Source organism: Epinephelus moara, chromosome 17, assembly GCF_006386435.1.
Source record: "Epinephelus moara isolate mb chromosome 17, YSFRI_EMoa_1.0, whole genome shotgun sequence".
NCBI lineage: Eukaryota > Metazoa > Chordata > Actinopteri > Perciformes > Serranidae > Epinephelus > Epinephelus moara.
In genome coordinates this window covers 3,441,757-3,454,308 of record NC_065522.1, presented here as the reverse complement: position 1 = coordinate 3,454,308, position 12,552 = coordinate 3,441,757, and the positions used below count along the sequence as shown (strand labels likewise).

Sequence of the window (12,552 nt, the reverse complement as noted above, 5' to 3'; positions counted from 1 at the left end):
GACAGTGCGCACACGTCACCAAAACCTCACAGGCAGGTTTCCAGAATGTCAGGCACATTAACAATGCAATAAATAGCCACAAAAACACTATTCAATACAACTATCTGCAATCAGCACATAAATGTATCTCTATATCGACTGTCCCGTCACATCTGATGTCAGATCAAAGGGGATTGGCACCGTTTGTCACGTTTGGCACGCGTAACGGAAACCCAACCTGATTTGATTAACACAGCAAACTATTGAGTTCACATCCCTCTCAGCCAACCACAAACAGCCACAGCATCAGATAGGGAGTATATATTCAGCATCATCTTAGAAAAGTCAAAAGAAAAGAAACAAAGTGAGACTGCGAGTCTGACGCTGCTGCTCTCTTCTGCCATGGCAAACTGAGTAAACTCTCATTACGCCTTCGCGCGGCCTATTTAAGGGTGAGGAAAGGGGCTCATTTAATTGGTGTGATGTGTGTAAAACCCACTCCACGCCTTCTCTCCTCCCTCTTTCCGACTTGCGCAGGTAGGAGGGACGGAGGTGGGAAAGAGGAGAAGCTGCGCCAGGCGCACAGTGTGCCAAACTTGCAAAATCCGCCTAGCCACTCGCTGTTGGTGAAGCGTAGGTGCGCTGCGCCTCCGCCTCGCCCGGTCTGCCAAACTAGAGCCCTAAGAGGTAAGGTTCTATGTTGTGCCTGTCTACCCATCATACCTCAGACTTTTTCACACAAGTATTCAATTGTTGTCTCTATAAATCTAATGAAGAAGATGCAGTGTGACAGATGAAAGAGATGGGGAGAGAGAGAGAGGGAGAGAGAGAGAGAGAGAGAGAGAGAGGTTTCTCTAGAGTAAAGTAGGACGTTGTCCTGGAGACTGACAATGTAGGAGCACCCAATGTGCACAGAATGATGATAACAACAATAAGTAAGATGCTCTCCTTGCTGCCGACACACACACGCACGCACGCACGCACGCACGCACGCACGCACACACACACACACACATAGAAATGTTTAAAAAAGAGCAGCTGAGCAAATACAGGAGCTGTATGCCATGACTGTGCAGTTAGCAGCTAGCCTGGAAAGCATGACTCACACTGAGAGGATCATTTACATGACTTTCATCTGCAGGCATGAGAGAACACTGCAGTCTCTCACTGTTTTCTCCTTAAATCTTGACACTTCCCACACAGTGGATAATGGTCTTTTGTAAAACTTAATAATGATAAAAAAGATCAAAGAATAATCTCATTACCATTTTCTGCAAGGGGAGCCAGAACCTCAAAAATCATTTCCTTCTTCTCATGCTCTGTCTGCTTCTGGAACAGACGCACCAGCTCCTCAGCTATATTGGTGGAGGCAAACTGCTCTTTGCTGGACTCTGAAAATACCAAAGGAGAATCACAGGCATGTCATGAGAGAGAAGATATCCTCTCCCCTACATGGACATCTTCTGTGCATTCAATTGAGGTTAATAGTGATATCTTCCTCCGAGGAGTGAAGCCATTTCTAGGCCCTGCAGGAGGAACTCTTAGCCACAGCAGGTCCAACTCAAATCATAACAAGTCACCCCCTTTCAAAGGCAGTATAAACTCAGGTCACAGTGATTTTCAATTTTATTTTTAAGATTTTTTTATTTCTAGACAGAAAAACTAGAATAACTGCTTTGCTGTTTTATGCCTCCGCAAACCAGTTGAGTTGGAGTTACAGTTTACATCCATGTCTATGAAAACATATATGCTTGACATACATCTTCCCCCCAGCAGCACAGATGATCTATACAATCAGCACAGTTTCAAGGTGGACACCCAAGATCAGTGTCACCAATTCAGTATCTCACCAAATGTCTTCCCTTCTGTTTCTGAGATACTACCATTGAGTAAATATTGACCTTTGACTGCTTAATTCCTATCAGGTCATTCTTGAGTCCAAGTGGATGTCTGTGCCAAATTTGGGGGAATTTCCGTCAAGACCTTCTTAAGATATCGTGTTTACAAGAATAAGACTAATGCATGGTCACAGTAATCTTTCATCCTGGAGCCCAAGTGGATGCTTGTGCTAAATTTGGGGGGAATTACCATTAAGGCCTTCTTAAGATACTGTGTTAAAAGAATGAGACAAATGCATGGTCACAGTGACCTTTGACCACAAAACTCTAATCAGTTCATCCTTGAGTCCAATTGGATTTTTGTGTCTAATTTGAAAAAAATCCCTAAAGGCGTTCTTAAGATATCACCTTCAAGAGAAAGAGACAGATGAGGTCATAATGACCTTGACGTTTGACCACCTAAATATAATTAGTTCATTATTAATTTGTGGTGGATGTTTGTGCCAAATTTAAAGAAATTCCCTCAGGGCTATCTTGAAATATTGCATTCATGAGAGAGGGAAAGACAGACAAACGCATGGACAGACAACTTGAAAACATAATGCTCCCAGCCACGGCTATCGCTGGCGCACACTCATAAAATGATATTTGGATATACACCAGAAATTTTCCCATTATCTCCAAGCCTCTGAGTGGGCTAGTTTTTGTGGGTTTGATTGATTAAAACCGCTTCCGCTCGGACCATGGTGAGATGATGCTGGCAGACCAAAATGATACAAATTACAGTATTTAACAGTAAATAAAGTTTAAGAGATCTAGGTAAGATGTTAATGATACTGTTCACTATTTTGGAATGGATGATAGGTTTTATTCAGGTATACTCACCAAGCTCAGCCAAATTCCCAAAGGCAATTAGACACATTTCTGTCAGGGCTGTGTTGTGGGAATGGATGCCCAGAAGCTTTACCAGAGTAGGAATCACACCCATATTGATCAGCTGAGCTTGTAAGGAATCTGCAAGAAAAGATACAGAAAGTGACAGGCAGTCAATCTGTTGTTCTAAACATAACGTAGAGCTGAGGCTGAGGAGCTCAACACAAAAACATGAGATTTATTGCTTGAAAGCTGACTGGTTATAATTTAAAAAAAAACTATTTGTATAAAACTGATTTTATAAAGATGATTTTTTAAAACATGTTACTTTACAACATTGTATCCCGTAAAGTAGAGGATACAACTGTGGGACCATAAAGCAAGACTACGTCACTTTGAAAGGAATAACGCATATTTCCCCTCAAAATTGAAAAGATTAATTAATGACCAACAAAATCCTTTACTGATGCAATACACCAAGTGATTTTGTTGCTCCAACCTCAAGGCCTGGTCACACCACAAAGTTGTACAGCAAAATTAATCTGGCAAACTATCGCAAGACCTAAAGGTCCTTGAAGGCTCACAACAATATCTGAATAAACCGTTATATCCTTTTTGTTTAACCAGAAAAGGCCAAAAAGCATAAAGCCTGCATATCTTAACACGTAACTGGGTAAATTACAGGTTTATTTCAACTAAACTGGAATTGGTGATTGTCAGAGAAGTGGAAAGAGGAATCAAGACCGTTTCTGTGAGTTTTATTTTGTTTCTGTCGACTTTAAATGAAGTGTATTTTAAGATAATTTATTCAAATCGAGTTTTGTAGGTTTGGTAATAGTTATCTTGGGGCTATTCCTGGTTTAGGAGCTTGGCTGCAGTGCTCTCGCTTAATACTAGACCAATTTAAAAAAAACAACAATATATTGTTCTCATTGGTCATTTGGACACAATAACATGGAAAAATGGATTCGGGTTGAAAATTACCCTTTACCTCTGGAATTTTTTTTTTAGTTTTTCTGATGAGCAGAGAGCCACACAAAAACTCTTCAGTATGGTAGCAAATACTTTGAGTTTCTCTTTAGCATAAAAGGATATTACAACTCCAACTGTATCTATTGAAGAGGGAAACTAAAGCTCTCTGAGTTAACAAGCTTACTAACGATCAGTTAGCAAACTTGTTAGCTTAGCTCAGTTGCTGGTGGAACAATAAGTTCACACTCTTTATTCGAAAGAAGTAGTTGGACCATCGACTCCTGTCTCATAACTGTCTGCAACTAAAGAAGTTATAAAAGAGAATGGTGACGTGCAGCTAATAAGCTACTATAGCATCCTCCATTCTGGACTCTCCATCTCCTCAGCATGGTCACGGTGGCGTGCATGCGTGAATTTGCTGGTTAAGTCACCAAAGTTGAAACTGATGCTAAGAAATTGCCCAGATTTACTTTGCCATTACAAGGGAACCCACCAATCGTGGTAGTTTAATTGGAATGAACTGAAATCACTGAAAGATTTCACAGTGTTGAAAGCTTCGGTGTAAGCAGGCCTTTGCTTATGCTGGTATGACCAGTAGCTTATGGTGGCTACTGATAGTAAGCATTAGATTTGTTATGCATCTGACACACTGGGTCAGTTTGCTGATTTATGACACTCCTTGTGCTACTACATTTAGCATTCATCGTCATGCATCATTGACATTTGTGCGTTACTTTTTAGAAGTTACGAGTTACATTGGCTGTGCATTCACATTGTAATTAAGCAACCAAAAATCCATTCCTCCATTCCAATTGGGGAAATCTCAGTCCATTTTTGACACAGAATTAAATTTACCAGAATCCATAGTAACAAATCCAACAAGGCTGGGGTCTGGTCAATTACGACTACAATTAAACTCTTGAAATTGTGAATTATTATATAATGCAGGTTTATACAAACCTGCATTAAATTGTAATTCACCTGGCATCTAGGCCCCCTAAACACATTTCAGGTTCCCAAAAGATTCAGTCAAAGCAGTGGAGATGCATTTGCCATTTGATGGGAAGAAGTGATAGAGCTTTTAGGCTTGCCTGGAGAACAAAAAAATAATTTAGATTCGTTTGAAAGCCAGAGTGAATGAATCAATGGTGGAGAAAGACAAGAGTGGGTAGATGAGCAGAACAGAAAGGAGAATGGAAAAGTCAAGTTAAAGTCTCAAGAACAATACTCCCGAAAAACTTTTCTGATTGTTATTGAAAGTCAATTAGAACTGATAGTAGCTAACTCTATTAAGTCATGTAAAAGTACTGAGTATAAAAAGCCATCCAAACAGATGCTATATGTTTTAAAACAAGTTAATCAGGGCATTGATTCAGCCTCTGTGGAGGAATTCTGGAGAGGCAGGTGGCAAAGAGAAACTTTGCAATTGAAAAAAAAGTGTCAAGATTTAAAAAAGCACAAAAACACAGGGGAATATGAACATTCTGGGAAATGATACAAAATAGCACTGGTGGCTGATATTTGCTTCTTGGAACATCATGTGTGGGCATACATGCCTGCTGCTGAGTAACAAGACATTGCAAGACAGAAGTGAAACCAAAACAGTGTAGTGCTAGTCCATCAGTACACACTGACAAGTGCGCCAGGGGAAGCTCACCCATTGAGTAAACTGACAACCCCTAACAAAGTGACATATTTTAAAGTTATTTCATATAAGGTTCAATGCATAACAAAAACAGTGCAGAACAACCAATTACTTGTACATTTAACAAGACATGTATAGCTGCAGACACATTCAGTTTGTACACAATATGCCCCTACAAACCACGCCTACCGCTAGTACAAGACAAGTGACATGCAGCAAAGGGCCACAGGCTGGAGTCGAACCCAGGCCGCTGCGGCAACAGCCTTGTACATGGGGCGCCTGCTCTACCACTAAGCCACCGACGCCCTACCCCTACTCTATTTTCACCTAATACATAGCTGGCTAAACACTAATTTAGTATTTTCTTCAGAGCTTCCACTCTCAGGCAAAGAGGCGAGGGGGGCTGATCGTAAACTGAGGTGTGTATGGTGGGCGAGTCATGTAGCTAGCGGGCAGGTCACGTAGCTGCTCTAGCAGCAGCTATACCTACTCGCAAGGAATCCAAATAGTAAACGCAATAACTGCAGGAAGTTATTTCCTGTTAATATTGCATTAGGGATGAGCTTTCCTAATATTTTTAGGAACTTTATATACAGTTTTCTCTGTGTTATTTTTTTTTAAGAATCGTACATACTTAATAAGCTTCTTTTAGACAAATCCAGGGTTTTCTTCTTGCTGGCACATGGCCCTTGTTCATTTACATCTTTGGTTTTTAACTGCTTACTCTTCTCATGCTGTCTCGCAGAGCACGAAGGCTCTGTGAAATATAGCTTGTGTTCAGGCTTTCACCGTGCCCTTGACCTGTGAGATCGTTTTTAGGTTTATATTTTGAGTAATAATCTAAACTTTAAAAATACCAATTTAATTTGGTTTTCTTCTGAGAAATGAATGAAATGCTGAGATGTTAGCCTACTGTATATTAAAAAAAGGTTTTCTTACACACCTGTAAATCAAAAAGGCTTCATGACCCCCTGTGAAGCTTTGACAACCCCAAGGGAGTCGGGACCCCCAGTTTGGGAACCAGTGGCCTAGGGCCCGAATGTGCTAGGTCTGACTGGTAATATGTGACATTGCCCTCATTGAGGATTAAGGTTGCTAAGGCTACACACAGAACCTGTACAATGGCTGTCATTGGCAAACCTTAAATATACTTATGTCTTTGAGATCCTTTGTAACTGATGCAGTGTTAGTAAGCAGGGAGTTGTCTCAACATTAGCTAGATATGAAGAGTCAGCGAGATGCTGAAAGCTGCTGAAAGCTGCAGAAAGCCATAAAAAGTCATCCATTTTATTAGCTTAACCCAAAAGCCCGCATCACCCAGCCAAACAGATCCAACCATCGATCAGTGCCAAAAGACACTTGGCAGAAGACCTGAGTCCATCAGATCACATACTTGCTGCTGTCAACAAGCTTCGCTGTCACAAAGACACAAACTGTAGCATAGTGAAGGAGAAAAAGATGCAGGGACACAGTGGAGGGGAAATTCATCTCTCTTACCTCTTTAAACTGGAAAAACAGTTGATCATAAAAATTTCATAGCAGATATTTCAGAATGTCCACAGATAGTAATGTAGATACATTAAGACAGACGTGCAAGAAGAAGCATATTGTTTGTACGCTGTGGGATAAACGGCAACCTTTTTTAGCATGGAAACAGAAGTCTGGGTAAAATTACTTCATTCTGTGCTCTCCTTTACAAATGATACGTAATTGTTTAAAATCTGTACAGAGCTTAAAAAAAAAAAAAAAAGATCTGGCTTATTTTTACTTTCTATTTGTATAAATGTATTTCTAAAACATTTTACACCAGTTACTCCACAGGTTCATTATTATGGCCCTACAAACTAAAGAAACAGTTCAACAATTTGGAAAATAAGCTTGTTTGATTTCTTTTAAAGAATAGAGCTGAGAAGATTGTAAATCTCATGTCTGTGTTCAGTGCGAAACAGGAATGAGGACATGGTTAGCCTAGCTTAGCATAAAGACTAAAAGAAGGGGGAAAGAGCTAGCCTGGCTCTGTCTAAAGTTCAAAAATATATACCTCACAACAAAGTTAAAGCTCACTTATCAGCATGTTGTATCTTATTTGTTTCATCAGTGCACAAACAGAAATGCAACAAGACAAAGAGTCTACTGCCACGCAGCAGGTCTATGATGCTGTGCTTATGCACAGCGGTGCTTTGAGATAATTGCTAACGTCAGAATGCTAACATTTGAACAATGACCATGCTCACGTGCTTACATGTTGATGTATAGCAGATAATGTTTACTATGATTGCTACCTTAGTTTAGGATGTTAGCATGCTAACTATGGCTAATTAGCACATAACAAAGTAGGGCTGAGCAATATATTATTATATTATATTGATATCATGATATGAAACTTCATATTGTCTTAGATTTTTGATATCCCAGTATTATAAGTGTTGTCTTCTGAATTTAGAGGCTGCATTACAGTAAAGTGATATAATTGTCTAAACTTACCAGAATGTTGTGGCTGCTCTATAACTAGCCTTTACCCACTTAGTCATTATATCCACATTACTGATTATTATCAAAAAAACTCATTGTGTAAATACAACATTGTTGCAATATCGATATTGAGGTATTTGATTACAAATACCGTGATATTTGATGTTCTCCATATCCTCCAGCCCTAACACAAAGCACAGCTGCCATTGATGTCATTAGTTTTGCAGGTATTGCTCAAAAAACAAAGTCCTGGCACAAACTGAAGTTCCAACCTGATGGTGGCGCTAGATAGAAAGCCCTAAATGTCAACCTCATGGTATGGCTACAGGGCAAAATACTAGGATCCATGATATGGGAACCATGCATATCTCTTAAAAAATGTTCCAATCATCTGGTAGATTTTGCAATATCTTACTGGATAAGTGACAACTTTGACCTGCCAGTGGAGCTAGAAGAAAAGTCAGGGTGCCTTGAGGGGGGGTACCATGAATGTCTCTCTAACGTTTCAAGGCAACCCCTTGTATGGTTGTTGAGATATTTCAGTCTGTACCACAACTATCAACTCCCTGGTGCTAGAAGAAAAGTCAGGGGATCACCAAAGTCCTTATAATTCATCCTCCTGGGCCAATGAATGACTTTACAACATTTCATGGCAATCCCCCCCTATGGTGTTTGAGATATTTCAGTCTGTACCATAAATGGAAAAGACAGGGGCTCACCAAATTAATTAAAATTCATCCTCTGGGGACCATGAATGTGTGTACAAAATTTGAAAGCAAGCCATCCAATAGTTGTAAAGATATTTTAGTCTGAACCAAGTGGTGGACCAACAGACCGAAGTTGCCATCACTAGAGCCAAGCTGCTAGCCTGGTTAAAAAGCAGGGAGAGGACCAAAGAATATGTTCTACCACCTGAGTCTATAACAATAAAATCTTACAGGAGCAAGGGAAGGGGAAACAGGGTACTGCTGCTATGAAAGCTGACTCTTAGCAAACATTAATAACTGTAGATTACCTCAGAGGTGTTGTTGTGGTGGAAGTTTGAAAAGTGACAGAAAGCATGGTAGAAAGATCAGGAGAAAGGTCAGTCCAAAATAGAAAAGTATAAAATGTTCTGGTTCAGTTCAACCCTACTGTCTTATGACCCACCCAAAAAAAAGATGTGACATCATCTGCGTATAAGAAAGAGAACATCCGCTGATTAGTTGAGATTAGTTAACAGTTGTTCTTGGGGAAAGATGGTCATTACCATTATCATTGCTATAGTTCATCAGCATGCCACAAAAGACAGTCAAGAGCTTCTCATTTTCCGGCTCAGTATTTTGGGAGAGGGATTTTATGTGTTCAGCTACTATCTGAGCCCCTCCTGCCAGGTCAACTGCACTCCTGCCCTCATCTGCAAAACAAAGAGGCCAGGACACAAATCAACCACAAAGCAAAGGGAAAAAAAGTAAAAAAAAAAGAAAAAAGAAAAATAACCACAACCTGAAAAATACATATGAAAGCAGTGTCAGGTAAGCAGTACAAAACATACAAATCAATGCAAACTAAGGCTAGTAAACAGTCAAAATGCTGAATAAAACAATTGTAAAGGAAAGAATTAGAACCACAACTATATGACATTGGGTAAATCCAAATCTGGATTTCACATGAGGCTCATCTGATCAATTAAATTCCAAATAAGAACCTTGGGTTGAATTTGCAATTGAAATGAGTGACCATAGTTCCTCCCGTGTCTTATGTAATTTCTCAATGTGTGGCAACAGAATAAAGTTCTCCCTTCACAGTTTACTAAATATTTTGTTATAGAAGAATTTGTAAAAGAACTGCAAACTAACACAATCCACAAATGCAAAATCAAAAAACTGCAATCTTAAAAGAAAAGACTCTATTGACAGGGATACGTTTGGCATTATGAAGCCTTTGTGCGCTGTGTCCATTTCCAGGTTATACTCCTTTGAGGGTCAGTACACTTTCCCTCAGATATCCATTACGAATGACTTTATTGGTGGTGTTCTTTCATTTCTTTGTTTCTTCAGAGAAACAGAAAATACACATTAGTGATAATTATCTCTCTGGGAAGGCTTTGCCTGGTAGAATAGCTGCCAAAGGAAGCATAACACGAATCAGCCTTCTCAGTATCAGTGCAGCTTCTTTCATTAACCTGTGGCTGCATAAGCTCTAAGTACCACAGCAATATTGCATAGTGCATTGTATTTCCTGTTTCTGTTCTGTACACATGAAGCTGCTTTTGATGCTGACTCAGAAATGTATTTCATGTTAAGACAACGGTAGGACTTCATTGTGAAATATTAATATACAGATACTCATTCACTCAAAGGTCAAATGACTGCAGTGGTCACGAGTATTTACTGGCTTAGGCACAGATCTGCTTTGGTCAGCAGTGATGGAAATATGACACCCGGATGGACGCGCAAATTTTAGCCTCTTTGTCTTTCTAGCCCTATCACTAGTTTTAGTGGAAAAAGGGTATTTGAGAGCCTGGTGCTAGGATGTGCTAGCTTTCAATGGTTAGAATTTAGCTATGGCTATCACAAAGGCTTTAACCTAGGTGACAGCTGCCTAAAAGGATGTTAAGTTGTATTAAAGTTGTGGAAGGCAGAAATCTGGGAAAGGAAAAAAAAAAAAAAAAAGGCAGCTCTCCCCTCTCATTCCTAAGCCCTTTCTACCAGACGGCCATGAGCATATGCACATGCTTCATAAAGTAACCCAGTGTTTCACATACATTGATTTATTTCATCTTATTTCATTGTAGAGCTACGTGTCGCACATTCACTCTGCCTCTCCTCATCCCACTCTCTGTGTTTATCAGACCACAAATGACAAAGGAATAACTAGTTAGTATCCCATGGTCCCTCTGCCTCACTCCCCGCCACTGAGGACTGTTTTCCCCGGAGGAGAGCAGAAAGCAGCTCCAGAGAGGGCTGTAGCGGCTTGAATTCAGCCAGCAGCAGCACCAGGTCTAACCTGTGAAACGGCAGCAACAGAAAGTTTGCTGATCTGTCGGGGAGTCAGGGTTTTCTGGGTGTCCGTTTCCTGAGCTACTGCCTGCTCTACTCCTACAGAGGTGGTCTGTAGCAGCTGGGGGTAAGGCTGAGGACACACTGTGATTTGAGGCTTTAGCCAACATTAGCTTTATAAATTTAAACCTTTGGCTACCGCTAGCTGAAAACTAAACTATTAGCAACGTTTTCTCTCTTTCAAACATATCGCCAATATTGACATGTTTTATTTTCAGTTATTGCCTTCCTTTATTGGGTTGCTTTGCTGTGTAGGCAGTTGTTGCCAATGCTGGAATAGCAACTTTCTCTGCAGGATTCTCCAACACTGAATCAGGCTTTCACCATCTGAAGGGACATGCAGACACATGCATTTGTAGCCCAGAAACTAACATTAGCCATCTTGCCATTCCAACTAACTGTCACAGTGGACATCTACAAATGCTTTGGTGGAAACACGGTCCACACACCAACGGTGGTCGGACCAGTGACAGTGTTTCCCCTACCATTATATCAGGGGGGCACCCCGCCTCTCCAACAGCATCCCCCACCCCCCCTTGAAGGTCAAGTTAATTTTATTTAATTTTATTTTCTATACAGCACCAGATGACAACAGAAGTCCTTTAAGGTTACCTTTCCTATAGAACAGGTTTATAGCTTGTCCTTTTATTAAACAAACTAAATAGCCTTATATTACGTATTTATCCATTGTCATTTCTGTCTCTATAAGGTCGCACGTTTACAATTCTCCTCTGCTCTCTGTAAAGCGCATGGTGGAGTTCAGCCCCGATGCACGCACAAACACACAAAAACACGTGCGCGCACATACACCCACACCCACACCCACACACACACCCACACCCACACCCACACCCACACCCACACACACACACACACACACACACACAGGTGAGCACACTTTTCCTGATCAAAGCCGACCCAAGTGAGACAATTATAACTGAGGCCGGCCCGAACCCGCAGCACGCCACTGTGCACACGGTCAGTGGAGCTGAGCCTGTACTGCATTCAGGCGTTGTCACATAAATAACAAATTCCAGCACTTGAATAGGCCATAGCACAATAGCACAGCACTGCTGCACGCCACCATTTTTTGTTTGAACGACGTCGACACGTCGCCCCAGTCCTAGAGACAATTATAACTTAACCCGACCCAAGCCAGACGCAGTTTGTTATCTGACATAGTTATTGTTATGGACAGTGTGTAAATGACCAAATACGCACAGTCAAACACGCCGCTACACACACTCAATGGAGCGGAGCCTGTGTTGCATTTAGGCCTGTCACGATAACAGATTTTATAAATAACAAATTCCAGCACTTGAATAGGTCATAGCACAACACAGCAGCATGTCAAGTGAGCTGAACTGGGACAAAATTACCTTTATTTTTTGTTTTGATATGTTTTCATGTTATTAGGGTTGCAACAGTATGAAATAACCATCAATAACCAGAAAATACTGCAGTTTCAAAGTATCACGTAATTACAGAAATCATATTATTATCAGTCAGAATGACCCTTAAAGGAATGAAAATGGAAGGGTTATTTTTGGTTGAACAAACATTTTATTACTATAATTGAAACCTGAAACCATTTTGTTAATAGAAGTATGTGTAAAAAGTCTCCCCTTTGAAAATAACTAAAAAAGGGGACATTCAACATCCAGGTACATTTTTTTTGCCAATACCGTGGATGAGCAAATTTACACTTTATGATAACCATCAGCTTTTATAT

The 12,552-nt window shown here is 40.4% G+C and overlaps 1 protein-coding gene across 3 annotated transcripts in view; it reads right to left on the bottom strand.

The window, feature by feature from the left end:
* Positions 1 to 12,552, bottom strand: part of rap1gds1 (RAP1, GTP-GDP dissociation stimulator 1) — a 63,778-nt gene that overhangs the window by 27,938 nt on the left and 23,288 nt on the right. For 2 of the 3 annotated variants that reach the window (XM_050066945.1, XM_050066947.1), the window contains 3 exons: positions 9,029 to 9,175; positions 2,703 to 2,831; positions 1,245 to 1,370 (listed from right to left, as the gene is read on the bottom strand). In XM_050066945.1, the coding sequence (XP_049922902.1) occupies positions 1,245 to 1,370; positions 2,703 to 2,831; positions 9,029 to 9,175 (402 nt within the window). The remainder of the gene's footprint in view (positions 1 to 1,244; positions 1,371 to 2,702; positions 2,832 to 9,028; positions 9,176 to 12,552) is intronic. The other variant, XM_050066946.1, reaches the window with a different exon arrangement.